This window comes from Myxocyprinus asiaticus, chromosome 22, assembly GCF_019703515.2.
Source record: "Myxocyprinus asiaticus isolate MX2 ecotype Aquarium Trade chromosome 22, UBuf_Myxa_2, whole genome shotgun sequence".
Lineage (NCBI taxonomy): Eukaryota > Metazoa > Chordata > Actinopteri > Cypriniformes > Catostomidae > Myxocyprinus > Myxocyprinus asiaticus.
In genome coordinates, this window is record NC_059365.1 from 20,239,708 (window position 1) to 20,255,598 (window position 15,891).

Below are 15,891 nucleotides of genomic sequence, written 5' to 3' on the forward strand. Positions count from 1 at the left end.
TATTAAAATAGTCAGCATTTGACTGATACAAAACAGTACTACTGATGTCTATTTAGCTATTTATTTTATTTTATTTTATTTTTATTTATTCTTTATTTTAATGGTCAGCATTTGACTGATACTGAACATACAGTACTGATGTTTATTTAGCTATTTATTTTATTTGTATTTATTCTTTATTTAAATGGTCAGCAACTGACTGATACTGAACATACAGTACTGATGTTTTTTAAACTATTTATTGTATTTTTATTTATTTTCTCAGTGTTCATTTCTAGAATTTGTTGACAATGTACTCCACCTGTCAGATATTCTTTGATAAAAATGTTTGTTTAAGAAAGCAGCCTTCTGAGTACCTTTGCATAGTCATATCGGTGCAAAATCGGTGAACAATTTACACAGAAAAGTTCTGTTTTCATTCCAGCTCAAACATTAACTATATCAGCCAGCATATTGGTAATCGGTGAATTTTCCCTCTCTAAAATCGGTATCGGTCTCAAAAATCCCATATCGGTCGGGCTCTAATTTTGGGTTAATTATTCCTTTAATTTTTAGATGTGGTGCAGTGGTCAGGCTTGTTCTTTCAACAGGTTAGACTTGAGGTGCTCCCGGTTTGAGTCCAACCCACAGTGTTTCCTATCTTTTAAAGGTATAAAAAGCCCATAAAATGTAAAAAACAAAAACAAAATGTGTATCCTCCACATGGTTGAAAATGGGACACACCCACACAATATCAAATATCAACTCCCTTGAACAGAAAGCAGTATTATGACTATTCTGAAGGAAAGTTTTCTGCAGGGGTGTTTGGCAGCAACTATTGAGCCTCTTTCAAATCTAAGAATGTTTCACTCGAAACATTTATCTGTTAAAAACATTATTCTTTTCAAATAGCAAGGATTTTTTTTTTACATGAAAAATCTGCTCAAGCATTCATTCTAGAATAGTGAAAGAAAAAGCCCTACCCTTTGTACATCCTCATCCACATTGAGAGAAGTGATTTGCAATAATTAGTTTCTGTAAGGATATAAACACACACTTAGCCAGCAAATACAACTTTTTTCGGTGGGTTGGAAAAAATACAAAAGAAAAGTGAAAATAGAGTATTTATAGGTGATTATTTTGTCGCAAAAGCGCTCACTGTATCAATGCAGAACCTTCTGAACGCAACTCCATCAAGGAGTGCCATCAAACCAGCCAATGAGATTTGTGCTGAGTGGCTTGAGGAATAGTTTTCCAATTTTGTGTGCTATGTGCATCAGATGGTTAGAGCACTAACTGTCTGATGCTGAGACTAGCTTTTTGCTAACTTGTCCATTATCCTTCGTGAATGTCACGAAGAATAGTGTCATTGCATCAAACTAACTGAAATAGATTAACTTGATGAGCTGCTCTCATTTTGCTAATTTTACTTTTAATGATTAGTTTGTGTGGTCCTGGCTCACTTGTCCCTGTGGAAATGCCTGCTGCAGTTCAGTCATCAACCGTTCCATGTACTGAGTATAAGATCTCAATTACAGTAAAGATGAGCTCAGTTCCCTTCATGTAGCCCCCTCCTCTCGCCACCTTCTTATTCCTCAATTTTTTCTGTCCTCTCTCTTCCTTTCATCTATTTTCTCGCTCCCATTATCATTTAAATGAGAGCACCACTGTTATACATCAGCACTATGACTAACGCTCAGATGTGCCGAGGGGTGGTGCTGCATTTGTTATTGCTGAGGTTTACTATGCCAGAACATAATTTTCTCTAATAGTCCACCTGATAAACCAGAGTATTTTCTGATGTCATTAAATGTCCACAAACCCTTTTTTTTTTTTTTTTTTTTTTTTTTTTAACAGACTCTTGTTCAACATAGGCTAGCTCTGTTCCATAACCTAACAAGCTGCTTCTCTGCCTACTGCCTACTTAGGCAGCTGGCTTTTAAGGCAGCATCCTAACTGTCATGGAACATCATAAGTGGATGAGTTGGAATGTTCTACATAGGCAGCAACTCTGCGTGCCAAACAAGTGTGCCTATGATGCTTTAAACAGGGCTTAAAAACAAAATATTTGTCGTTTCGGTTCATTCTGAGTATAACTGTATTTTTTTGTTTCGGATCAGAAGTTCCGCAGCCTCCTTTCCAAATGGTAACCGGTTAGAACAAAATTAAAGAACAATTAATAACATTATTTTAAAAATAACAGTACTCTGCGCTAAGGGGTGGGTGATATACCATTTGCAGTGTTGCCAGATCTTGTAAGAGAAACAAGCAACCTGGTCTGGAAAAACAAGCCCAAAATAAGCAATTTGCCTCCCCAAAATAAGCAAAAATAATTATCCACAACAGGCAATTAGGCAAAGAAATGTGTGATGCAGCAGTTTCCTTCAGGATCAAAGCACATGTTTGATTATTAATTTTTTTGGGCAACACGAAGGGATGGCGTTACAGAAATGTACTTTGGTTTTCACTCCGGAACAATTGAAGATCACTTTATTCTCATTTTTGGTTACATTCAGCAAAAAGGTTAGTTCATTTTTGGTTTTCGTTCCTTGAACTGTTTTTAATCCCTGGCCTTAAAATGCTGCTTTCATAGGCTACGTTTACGGGCACCCTCATAATGCGATTATAATGTGATTAAGGTAATACTGCGATTTAAACTATTGCTCATGTAAACAAAATATTGCGATTATGCTTATAATCAGAGTAATAATAACCGCAGTAAGATATGTGAAGTACTCCTATTTTAATCACTTTATACTGGCATGTAAACGCTTTAATCACATTTCCTCTATTCTGACCCAAGTGCGCCTGCACCAGTGCTGCAGACGGATCATGTTCCACTCAAGCACAGGTTTGAAAACATTGCGAAAAAGAAAAAGCTGCACTTATTTTCGGCTTCATGTAAAACGGCAGTTCCATGCACCGTTTTCCAGCAGTGGTGCTCCCCCATCTACAGCTCCACGGCAAAAGAAAACATATTTTCCCGAGTTGTGAATGTCCGTTTGCAGTCTGAATTGAATGTTGGAAAGATAAAAAGACCATATGCCGCAAAATAATGGGAAGGAAACATGTCTTTGAAATGAGTTTGTGCATCCATCGGGTGTATTCCGAGTCTCACACACAAATGACTCTTATGAACCAATTGTTTTTAGTGAATCAATAGACACAGCAACCAGTGTAGTCTGACAAACAAAGGACTCTTATGAACCGATTCTTTTAGTGAATCAAAACAGACAGCGCATCCAGTGTACTTCAAAATGACTCTTATGAAGAGGTTCTTTTAATAAATAGTTCAAAAAGACTCACAATCTGACTGACTGATTTTCCTTATGCCAAGCTGTATTTAAAGAGACATATTTGCAACAAGTTGTTTTTTGTAATAAATATTCATTTATAAAAAAGCATTAAAGCATCACATTTCTCAGCCAATATCCGAGTAATGCCAAGTAGCATATAAACAGGATTGAAGGGTTGGCCCAAATTATGTAAACATCTAAATCTAATTATTCCTTATACTATGATTATTGCAATAATCAGAGTATTGGTGTACATGTAAACATAGCCATAGTCAGCTCACTAGGTTTTGGAACAGAGCAATTGACATTGATCTGCAACTCTGTCTAAAAAAAGAGCCATTATGTTTGAGTACTGCAGCAAGGCATAGATTGATTTTTCTATACAAATTTCCTCTTCCGTCTCTGCCCTGTTTCAATATCCCAGCTTTAATATGCTATTTTTAGATGAATGTATGTTTGGCTGAAAAGTGGTTGATGCTGGATTAAATGCGAGTACAGATGTGCCATTTTAGCCAACCCAGGCATGTGGATTAAGAGACAGCTGTGTGGTTCTGCCCTGTGTGCCTTTTGAACACATGCTAATGCATCTCTCTGGAGACAAATGTAAGGAAATGAGTTTTTTCCACAGCATGATGGAATTAGAAACTTGTGTTTTAAAGAAGCACCTTGACTAAAAATCAGAGGCCGTGAAAGTGAGTCATTTTGAGCAAACATGAACAAAGAAGAGGATATAGAAATGACTAATTGCCCATATCAGCATTTTATGTCTTTTATATTTGTGCAACCATATTCAAATAGACAAAAAACAAAAAAATGTTAAGGAGTTAAAAGAGTTAATTAAATATTTAGGTGATAACAATAGCCACTGGTTTGGCATTTTCTGAAGGACCTATCTGGACTTGCAAGGCAGCAAAATATTTGGGTTTTAGGTAAGTTTTAAGGTAGTTTTTAGGTTTTATAGGCTTTGGTTCTGCACACGTGTATGACAATCAACACAGTCACTGTGCAAAATGCAAAGAAGACAAAATTAATCATAATTTAGTATGCAAATAGATATAAAAAAGAAGACCGGTCGCATTCAGTATGCAAATATTACGATAACGTCATCGCTGACACATTTTGAAAGCTGACCGTTCTATCATTGTAAGTAAATGGGAGATATTCAAACTTAACACTTGGAGATTTAAGCCTAATTAATTGCAGCAGTTTATAAAATGTAGGGTTGGGGTTTAGAACAAAACAGAATCTTTTAGGAATATCAATACAGTGGTGCCTTTCAAGCACTGTATTTTTTCCCCATCTAGAATGCCTGAAAGAATTTGAGCACATAAGCATATTTGCAATTTTTAGGGGGTAAGAGGCAGGCCACACTGCAAGTATGTTTCTAAGAAATTCCTTTTATAGTCTGTATTTAAGTATTAGACTGGAAAGAAATCAAAACGGGTTCCCCTAAAAAGAGAATTTTAATCTCAGTCAACATATAGCATCATATACTGACAAGGTGAGACCTTTAATGCCAAAATCTTTGATACATTATAACAGCACCACCAGAATCACAACAGGTGATCATAAAAAACTATTCTGTACATGAGGGTGTGACCTCTTTTGACAAAGCCACACAGTCTCAAAGTTCATGGTTCTGATTTATTTTTGTGTTATTATTGTGTCATTAAGACATCACCTACTGCATGATGTGGCCTTGAGTGGCTGTGTGTCATGCATATGAATCTTAATCGACGAGTGGCTGCCGGTTGCCACGCTGACTGGTTCTACCCTTCTCTTGCAGAGGCAGCCAATGGGAATGTCCTGGCCGGACAGCGGCCTCCCCCCAGGATCAAGAATGTGCAAATCAACAATCAGATCGTCAAGCTGAAGTACTGCTACACCTGCAAGATCTTCAGGCCCCCTCGTGCTTCCCACTGCAGCATCTGCGACAACTGTGTGGGTGAGTGTGTGTGTCTCACTGAACTCCACCCGGAGCTCAGGGAAGACTCGTTGTGCTTTCACCTGTACAATTTTTCTGCATTTAAGTTGAGGGCCAGTAAGCAACCACCCAGAACACTATACAAACCACATAGCAACCATCAAGAACACCCCAGCAACAACATAGCAGCATGCTAAAAACACTCAGAAGACCTTAGCAACTGCATAGCAATGCCCTGGCAACCACCTACAACACCACTGTATGGTGGCGGAGAGTGTTGCATGGGCAAGCACCACTGATATTTTTTTTTTTTTTACAAAAATGTCAAAATCTAGTTGATGTTTACAGTTAGTTGTTTTGTAGAGCTGTTATAGTTTTTCTCAGTTTACTCCTCACTTCTATACATATGGTTAATTGGAGGTTTGTGGCATTATTGATTGAAATTTCTATTGGTTTTGGATCCATAAGAATAATGTGCTGCAGTTAAGGTGGTTGGGGGGAAATTTTACAGATATTCCTGTATAATAGTGAATTGCTGAGAGATGAGTCAGACAGCAGCCAGCATTACACACACACACTACAAGGTTAGTGAGATACATATGGTGATATTAGAGAGTTCACTGAGGCCTCGGCTTGCATGGTCATCCTGAACACGGGCGTTTGGGCGGCCCTCACCTGCTGTAGATGGTCTGCCACACACACATGCCCCCCCCCCCCCATGAGCTCTAGTTTAGTATACCATCTCCCTCTTAGCAGTTAAAAATATCTACCTGTTTGTGCCAAATAGATCCACACTCTCCAGTTAGGGGCTTCGCGATATACTGTATATCGAATGTTCATGAAATATACTGTATTCTCAATGATTTTGCTGGGGATATACTGTAACATTAAGCAACATTTGGAATATTGCAAAGATTTTTAATGCACTTTTTATTTGGCAATTAGGTGTCCTAAACAGCATGACATTAGACTTGTGACTCTTGATATGAGAACATTAAGTGGGGAAAAAATCGCAATGTGGCATTTTCAGTCAATTAAAATGGTTTTTCTAAACCATATATAGGTAAATATTGCTGTTTGATATGACTGTGTTGTTATATTGGTGTATATAAATGGAAATGATTCAATAGTATTCTTTTATTGTGTTAATTAAGTGAAAACATTGTGGAAAACATGACTTTATTATTTTTAACTATATTTTTACTGTATTTTACTTCTTGCATTAAATATATTAAATTTACTTGGCAACAATGGTTGTTGTTGTTGATGTTTCCTCTATATAGACATAGATATACATCGATCAGCCTCAACATCAAAACCACCTGCCTAATATTGTGTAGGTCCCCCTCGTGCCGCCAAAACAGCACCAACCCGCATCTCAGAATAGCATGCTGAGATGCGATTCTTCTTACCACAGTTGGACCATAGACTTTGTCAGTTTGAACCAGTCTGGCCATTCTCTGTTGACCTCCCTCATCAACAAGGCATTTCCGTCCACAGGACTGCCACTCACTGGATGTTTTTTGTTTTTGGCACCATTCGGAGTAAATTCTAGAGACTGTTGTGCGTGAAAGAAATACTCAAACTAGCCCATCTGGCACCAACAATCATGCCACGGTCCAAATCACTGAGATCACATTTTTTCCCCATTCTGATGGTTGATGTGAACATTAACTTTAGCTCCTGACCCGTATCTGCATGATTATATGCACTGCACTGCTGCCACAATATTGGCTGATTAGACAATCGCATGGATGATTGTTGGTGCCAGACGAGCTGGTTTGAGTATTTCTATAACTGCGGATCTCCTGGTATTTTCACACACAACAGTCTCTAGAATTTACTCAGAATGGTGCCTATAACAAAAAACATCCAGTGAGCAGCAGTTCTGCGGATGGAAACGCCTTGTTGATGAGAGAGGTCAACAGAGAATGGCCAGACTGGTTCAAACTGACAAAGTCTATGGTAACTCAGATAACCGCTCTGTACAATTGTGGTGAGAAGAACAGGTTGGCACTGTTTTGGCAGCACGAGGGGGACCTAAACAATATTAGGCAGGTGGTTTTAATGTTGTGGCTGATCGGTGTATATCAAAGTCTGAAAGATATTGATATACAATTTTCTTTTGCTACAGTATATAGCCTAGCCTTAATAGAATGTAGAAACTGACTTTCCCAATTCATCGTGAGAATGTTTTTCCACCTTCTTATTATTCATTCATAAAGTCTCAATTTTCCTCTTATCTTTCCATCAGACCGTTTTGACCATCACTGTCCCTGGGTTGGAAACTGTGTAGGAAAAAGGAATTACAGATACTTCTACCTGTTTACACTCTCCCTGTCTCTGCTCACCATCTATATCTTTGCCTTCGACATCGTCCATGTGGTTTTACGTAAGTATCAAGGCAAGAAACGGCTTGTAGTTTGATGCAACAAAATGTTTAGGAAACTTGTATGGGCCATGTGCCCTTTAATAACTGGGAATGTAATGCTACTGACATATGTGTCTTGTAATTTTTTTATTTTTGTTTATTTTTTTCCCCTTTTTCTCCCAATTTGGAATGCCCAATTCCCAATGTGCTTTTAAGTCCTCGTGGGCGCGTAGTGATTCACCTCAGTGAAAACTGGGATGATGAATCCCAGTTGCCTCCGTGTCTGATACCGTCAACCCGCTCATCTTATCACGTGCCTTGTTGAGTGTGTGGCCACAGAGACATAGCACGTGTGGAGGCTTCACGCCATCCACCGCGGCCCAACTCTCCACGCGCCCCACCGAGAACTAACCACATTATAGCAACCACAAGGAGGTTACCCCATGTGACTCTACCCTCCCTAGCAACCGGGCCAATTTGGTTGCTTAGGAGACCTGGTTGGAATCACTCAGCACACCCTGGGATTTGAACTAGCGAACTCCAGGGGTGGTAGCCAGCGTCTTTTACCACTGAGCTACCCAGGCCCCCGTAATTTTTTGGGAACATATGCATCTGCACTAATTATGTCCTTTTTGTCTTGTATTTGTGGATATCAATATTTAAAATGTGTTTCTTCACTGTTGACATAAAGAATCAGATTATTTGAAAGAGGAAATTACATTCATGTTATCAGTACCCAATTTAAAAGCACAGATGGTCCACAGTTTAATGACCATGGCATCTGGGAAAAGCTCAATATGTAAGTGAATGCTGGAGCTAGTATGAGTTCTCTCAGGCGTGTTAAAGTCAGAGAGGTTCAGGATGTTGGATGAGCCATTATGGTCATAAACAGTGTTGGGAGGATTACTTTTAAAATGTATGTAACTACAGAATACATGCTTCAAAATGTAATTTGTAATATATTCCGTTAGATTACTTAAGGTCAGTAACGTAATCTGAATACAGAATTACTTCTTCAGCACAGATTTTTTTAAAGGGATAGTTCACCCAAAAATGAAAATTCTCTCATCATTTACTCACCCTCATGCCATCCCAGACATGTATGATTTTCTTTCTTCTGCTGAACACAAATGAAGATTTTTTTATGAAGAATATCTTAGCTTAGAATGACATGAGGTTTAGTCAATTATGTCAGAATATTCATTTTTTGTTGAATTATTCCTTTTATTTTAAAGCAGGAACCTTTTTATAACACTGTGGTTGATAAGGTGCATATAAATAAAAAAGTGCAAACTTGTCAGCTCCGGCAGAGTGTGGGTGGATGTGCGAAAACCTTGTGAACATTTTATGTAATGATGGGGGAGAAAGAGAGAAGCATATCTGATGCAGTGTGTTATATGTTGGAGCATTTAACAAATCTTATGTGTTTTATAGGTTCTGTGGACTCAGGATTTGTGAACACTCTTAAAGATACTCCTGGAACATATCCTTACATCTGAACTTCAGAGCCAGTTGTTCAAGATTCAAAAACAAAAAGAACTTATCATTAACCCGTCATGCTGTGAATGATTGTATGAAAATCTAGTCTACAGCAATAAACTGATATGTTTGTTAACATTACACATACTGTAATTTGATTACAGGCACACAGCTATTATTGTTTAGACACGTGTATGTATATAGTAGCAGGTTGAACCTTTTATATCACCAAACAAGGCCAAGACTCAAATTTTAATATTTATTCTGTTGTCATAAAATGGTAGCTGTGTTTTGGAACATTGTAGCTAGTTTAGGATGATCCAAACTGGAAGACCATCTTAGACCAGCAACCATCCATCTGGTCTTACAAGCTTGAGATGGTCAATCTGGTTTTTGGAACATGTATCTTGTCAGCCAGCCAATGACCAGCTTGTACCACCTAGAAACCTGTTACCATGTAAAAACTGGATTTTCCAGCTGGGCAGATTGATAGTACAAAAACAGCTCAAAATAGAGAGTGACACCTATAAAGCTAAAAAATTTGAACAGCAAGTAGTATTTGATTGAAATATGCTGTTTAGAGCATGTTGTGTCCTTAACTCTCCATTTCACTGTTTTGGAGGTTCTAGTATGTTTCTTTACCCTCTGGTCTGTGGTGGGATTGACTGGCTTCCACACCTACTTGATCTCCCTCAACCAGACCACCAATGAGGACGTAAGTCTGTTTCTTACATGTCTGTTCCAAAGTCTTACTATCAGTTCTTCACTCCTGCTGCTGTCACATGGCTGGAAAGATAAACACATGCCCTAGAGCATTTCAGCACACTAGATCCAGCAGTCACCTTGGAAACAGTGCAGTCTCTGTGATAAGCAAGCAGAGAGGACACCTTAGAATGGGTTTTATGTAGCTTATATACAGTTTATAGGTTCAGTATCAAGCACACATGCTCATACACACACATACATATACTGTATGTAATGCACTGTAAAAACATATATATATATATATATATATATATATATATATATATATATATATATATATATATATATATATATATAGGCATATATAGTCCTCAGATTCTCTGCAGCAGCTAGAGTTATTTATGCTCTGATTTACTTAGCACCAGATCTACAGATTGTGCAGTCTAATATGTTAAGGCACATTCACACCTAACCATAATGATTCATTTACAGCACTTTCTTTCCAGAATTGGCCTCTGGCCCTTCTTTTCCTGGTAATGATGAGAGAGAAAGGGAGTAGGTGTAAGAGAAAGTTGCAGATGCTACAAGTAATTTGGTGTGACACAATGGTTTGCCTGTGATTAATCTAAATTTGATCTTGCTTATTATAGACATATCAATACTTGCAGACATAGCTGCCATTCAAACTCAGACACAACTGAACTAAACTTCTTAACTAAAGCGGTGTAAGTGATTGTTTTGAGATACCATGGATGTTTGGGAAACCTGTTTGGATACAGCCATTATTTTTGCATTTACGTTCTTGCTGCCAGAAATCACTTACAGCAGCTTTAAACTTATAAATAATAAAGTGCAGAAACTTTAGATGAGAATTTCTTAATCTGATTATCATTCCTTTTGATGCATACATTTCTATGTAGGAGCTGATGAAACAGCAAAGGCAGAGAAAGCATGTCTTATCTTCTTAAGATGAAGAACCTTGAAGTGCTTGACTGATCAAGTGAAACCCATGGGGGAAGAATGGCTAGAACTGAAGCTACACATTTAAATAATGGATAACATAGAGATTCTTTCTTTTTATCAAGATCCCATTAAATAACATTAACAAAATCAGAGTATAAGGAAAAGAGCCAGTAGAATGTTGGAGTTTAATTCAAATGGTTATAGTCAGTGGCAGTTCTGACATTTTGCATGTTTCATTTTCGAAGTTCTAAGTGTCCTTTATCTCTACTGCACAGATTAAAGGCTCGTGGTCAGGAAAGAACCGTGTCCAGAACCCATACAGTCACAAGAACATCATCAAGAACTGCTGTGAGGTTCTGTGTGGCCCTACATACCCCAGGTAAGAGCTTTATTGTAGTTTTCCTTTGTATAAAGTTGCCCAAAAAGTATTTGGATGCTTAAAGACCGCACAAAATATAAATGAAAGTTTTTCTGTTTCAAATCGATATCTATTAACTTTAAGGTCATCTATGTGCTAGTGCAGTGGTTCTCAAACCTGTCCTGGAGGCCCCTCAACACTACACATTTTGGATGTCTCCTCAGTCAAACACACCTGATTCAACTCATCAGCTCGGGTGTGTCAGAAAAGGGCGACATGCAAAATGTGCAGTGCTAGGGGGCCTCCAGGACCGGTTTGAGAACAACTGGGCTAGTGAACTTCTAAACATTGACAAAATTTGTTTTCAGAAGATAGAAGCCTTTAAATCTGCAGTCTCTCTCTTCTAGCTAAAAAGACTGAGGAACATCCATGATGTCACATAGAGGTTAAGAAACCTTGTCCAACCATATGCTTTCTAGAATGAGAACACAGCCTCCTCCTACAACTGTTCAGCTCATCTGGCTGTGTTCTAATAGTGCTGATCATGCCTTAGCAGGGCACTTCGAAGTGAGCACAATCCATGCTGTAGGGTCGTTCCAAACAGAATTTCCGAAAAAGATTTAATCTATTTTTGTGTATTTTTCATACTAAATTGTTTTAGATCTTCAAACAAGATATAACATAAAGGCAACCTGAGTAAACAAAATACAGTTTTCAAATATATATATTTTTTTATTGAAGCAAAAAAAGTTATCCAACATCACCCATGTTATAAACTAACTGCCCCCTTAAACTTAATAGCTGGGTGTGCCACCTTTAACAGCAACAACTGCAACCATATGCTTCCAATAACTGGAGATCAGTCTTTCACAAGCTGTGGTGGAATTTTGACCCACTCTTCTTTGCAGAACTGATTTAGTTCAGCCACATTGGAGGGTTTTTGAGCATGAACTGTTCGTTTAAGGTCTTGCCACAGCATCTCAATTGGGTTCAAGTCAGGACTTTGACTAGGCCACTCCAAAGCTTTAATTTTGCTACTTTTGAGCCATTCAGAGGTGGATTTACTCCTATGCTTTGGATCATTGTCTTGCTGTATCATCCAGTTGCGCTTGGACTTCAACTCACGGACTGATGACCGGACGTTCTCTTTTAGGAGTTTCTGGTAAACAGCAGAATTCACGTTTCCCTCAATTATTGCAAGTCACCTTGGCCCTGAAGCAGCAAAGCATCCCCACACCATCACACTATCACCACCATGCTTGACCGTAGGTATGATGTTCTTTTTGTGGAATCCTGTGTTTGATTTATGCCAGATGTAACTGGACCCCTGTTTTACAAACAGTTCCACTTTCGACTCATCAGTCCACAGAACATTCTCCCAAAAGGTTTGAGGATCATCAAGGTGTTTTTTCGGCAAAATTCAGACGAGCCTTAATGTTCTTCTGGGTTCACCTCGCCACTTCCATGGATGCCATTTTTGGCCAGTGTCTTTCTGATAGTGGAGCCATGAACAGTGACCTTTATTGATATGAGAGAGGCCTGCAGTTTCTTGGATGTTGTCCTTTGCTTTTTTGTGACTTCCTGGATGGATCGTTACTGTGCTCTTGGAGGAATTTTGGAAGGTTGGCCACTTCTGGGAAGGTTCACTACTGTGCCAAGTTTTCTCCATTTGGAGATAATGGAGTATTTCAATCACCTTTTCCCTAATCATTTCTGGAATTTCTTTTGACCTTGGCATAGTGTGCTACTGGGTGAGACCTTTTAGCCAACTTCATGCTGCTGAAAAAGTTATATTTAGGTGCTGATTTGATTAAACAGGGCTGGCAGTAATCAGGCCTGGGTGTGTCTAGTCCAGCTGAACCCCATTATGAGTGCAGTTTCATAGTTTTAGATTTAGTAACTTATTAGGCAAATACTTTTTCACACAGGCCCAGTTGGTATTGGATACATTTTTTGCTTCAATAAATAACATTATTATTTAAAAAACTGTATATTGTGTTTGCTCAGATTGCCAAAAACTGAAGAAATCAGGCAAATACTTTTTCACAGCACTGTATATTGTGATTCAAAACATGGATTTATTATGTTTTAAGCCCAAAGTAAACTTCGTTTTTGACACGAACACTTTGCATCTGCGTACAGGTGAACACTAGCCTTTCAAAGTATACTTCATTTGACGCTGCGCATACACAGGCGGTTGCCACAAATGCTCTACGACTGCTATAAGATACTAGACGATTTCTTTATATTCCTTCAGACTTTAGTTATACAAATGCAGGTCTTTCCAGACCTTCTCACACACACGATCTTGACATGCACATCCACTGTTGTTGTTTCTACCTTACTTTAAGCCAGACTTAAAAATGAATGCATGACATTGCATTACATCAAAAAATATCAAGCCAAGTTGAATGTATTTTAAAGAAAGATAGGATTACATGTGTTTTTATATGTCTCTCTCTCTCTCCTTATAGTGTTTTGGACAGAAGAGGGGTGATGTTGGAAGATGCATGTAACTCCATCCCTTCTGATGCATCTGTTGCTCCTACCACTAAAAGCAGCAACCCTGCATCACAAACCACAGTAAGACAGCAATTATTAAGAGTGTGTAAGTGAATGAGTGATTGTAGTGTATGCTTGGCCCAAACATTGTTACTGGCTGCAATAGAGTGCATTGAGTCGTGAGTCTGCAAGAAAGATCCTAAATCAATTACTCTGAGAGCTGGGAAGTGGAGAGGGGGAGGGACAAGAACCATGTGGAGTTAATGACTGCATTAAGTTGTTTTAGCTTGATGTGGCTTTCATAGTGCAAATGGTCATGCAGAGAATTGGACTGTGTCTGCTATAGTCTGTGTGTATCATAACTGTAAAGACTTGAATATTTATATTTGGTCAGGTGTATGTAAACTATGCTGAGAGTTTCCAAGCAAAACATATTGGTTACAGTAAGGCTCTTACAATTGAATTGAATGGGGCTAGTCCATAAACAATAAAAAACACAATGCTTCGAAAGTAGAGCCACAAGACATAAATGTTATTCATGTTAACATGGATAATGGAACCCAGAAAATTCCTTTGATAGAGTGGGTGTGCTTTCTCTCCATTTTTAGTATTGGGTTGTATGTTTTATTTACACGTTTATAGCACACCTCGATGAGGTAAAAGCTCTTCTGTGCTTTCTGAGCCTCACCATGGTGTTAAAGGGATAGTTCACCCAAAAATGAAAATTCTCTGATCATTTAATCACCCTCATGCCATCCCAGATGTGTATGACTTTCTTTTGCAGAACACAAATTAAGATTTTTAGAAGAATATTTCAGCTATGGAGGTCCATACAATGTAAGTAAATGGTGACCAGACCTTTCAAGCTGCAAAAATCAGATAAAGGTAGCATAAATCTACACTTTTACTTTCAAAATGTGAAAGTGAAAGTGGAGATTTATAGTAAAAAAAAAAGGATTGACATATTGATCTGTTTCTCACCTATACCTATCATATCGCTTCTAAAGACATAAATGTAACCACTGGAGTCATATGGATTACTTTTATGCTGCCTTTGTGATTTTTGCAGCTTGAAAGTTCTGGTCACCATTTACTTGCATTGGTATAGACCTATAGAGGTGAAATATTCTTCTAAAAATATTTTTTGTGTTCTGCTGAAGAAAGTCATACATCTGGGATGGCATGAGGGTGAGTAAATGATGAGAGAATTTTCACGTTTGGGTGAAATATCCCTTTAAGATGTTTCTACTAGTGATAAGATGATCTACCATCCATGTCAATGATTCCTCAGGATTCTGATATCTAATGGTGGCTTTGTACCTCTTGCAGAAACCCACAGCTCCTTTGATCCCTAATGAACACACTCCTGATGAAGCAAAACCTGGCATTGCTGCAGGCACCCAGAAGTCCAGCAGCTCCCCTAAAGAAGAGAAACCTCCCTCTTCAAGAGACACTCTATCAACATCCCCCAATGCCGTTGCCCCTGCGGTCATCAAAGAGTCTGCCCACTAGCTTTGGCAGCATTCTCTAGATTTCTCAAAAAACCTCTGAATGTGCTTACATTGAGGAACACGCACAGAAAAACTGTTCATGTACTGCAGGGCTGTTTGACACTGATGTTCAGAACAGGGGCTTGTGTTCTCTGCTACTCTCACAGAAATGGGGCCCCTCTGCCTGGTTCCTGCGCTAACACTCCAGAAAACATCTGAAGGTCTTGATTACTCTCCTCTTTAAATCAAAGCATGATGAAACTCACAATGAGGGAAATGCGTAGAGCCATTGACTGAATCGGTTGTTGACAAGAATGGGCTACCAAGACGCCTAATAAGGAAACTCTTTGTATTAAAAAACTTGTAAAATGTTGGTGTTTTTTTTTTTTTTTCATTGTGATAGCCTGTTTCTGAATATCCTGATTCCATTATTGTGTACCCTACAAAACACATTTCTGGCTTCTGTAGTCGTTGGTGCAAAAGGACCTTTGGATTAGATTTTCTTTTGTTTTCAGAATGTGAAGGTGCGGCCACACTAGGCTTTGATTTCTGATTTGATTAAATAAATAATACATTCAAAATATTACAATATTCTATCTATTCCACAACCATGCATGTGACATTTAGATCCTCTGTTGGTCACATGTCTATTGCTCAGGGGCGGAGCCAGGGGCCACCCCACTCACAATTGCCGTTTTGGTCATTTTTTGTCTTGGGCACAATTGAGTTTTTAGAGGTGAAACAGGACATTTAGCATGTGCGCACACCAAGGTTGCCGCACCTCTCCGTCCCGGGTGTCACTGTATCCACTTCCCTCCGTTTTT

General features: G+C 38.6%; 1 protein-coding gene across 2 annotated transcripts in view; it reads left to right on the plus strand.

Moving 5' to 3' along the window:
• Positions 1-15,440, plus strand: part of LOC127412565 (palmitoyltransferase ZDHHC9) — a 38,120-nt gene extending 22,680 nt beyond the window's left edge. For both annotated transcript variants that reach the window (XM_051649017.1, XM_051649018.1), the window contains exons 3-9: positions 5,062-5,220; positions 7,454-7,591; positions 9,005-9,051; positions 9,660-9,764; positions 10,993-11,096; positions 13,550-13,658; positions 14,907-15,440. In XM_051649017.1, the coding sequence (XP_051504977.1) occupies positions 5,062-5,220; positions 7,454-7,591; positions 9,005-9,051; positions 9,660-9,764; positions 10,993-11,096; positions 13,550-13,658; positions 14,907-15,089 (845 nt within the window). In that variant the 3' untranslated portion in view covers positions 15,090-15,440. The remainder of the gene's footprint in view (positions 1-5,061; positions 5,221-7,453; positions 7,592-9,004; positions 9,052-9,659; positions 9,765-10,992; positions 11,097-13,549; positions 13,659-14,906) is intronic.
• Positions 15,441-15,891: the final 451 nt, after the last annotated feature.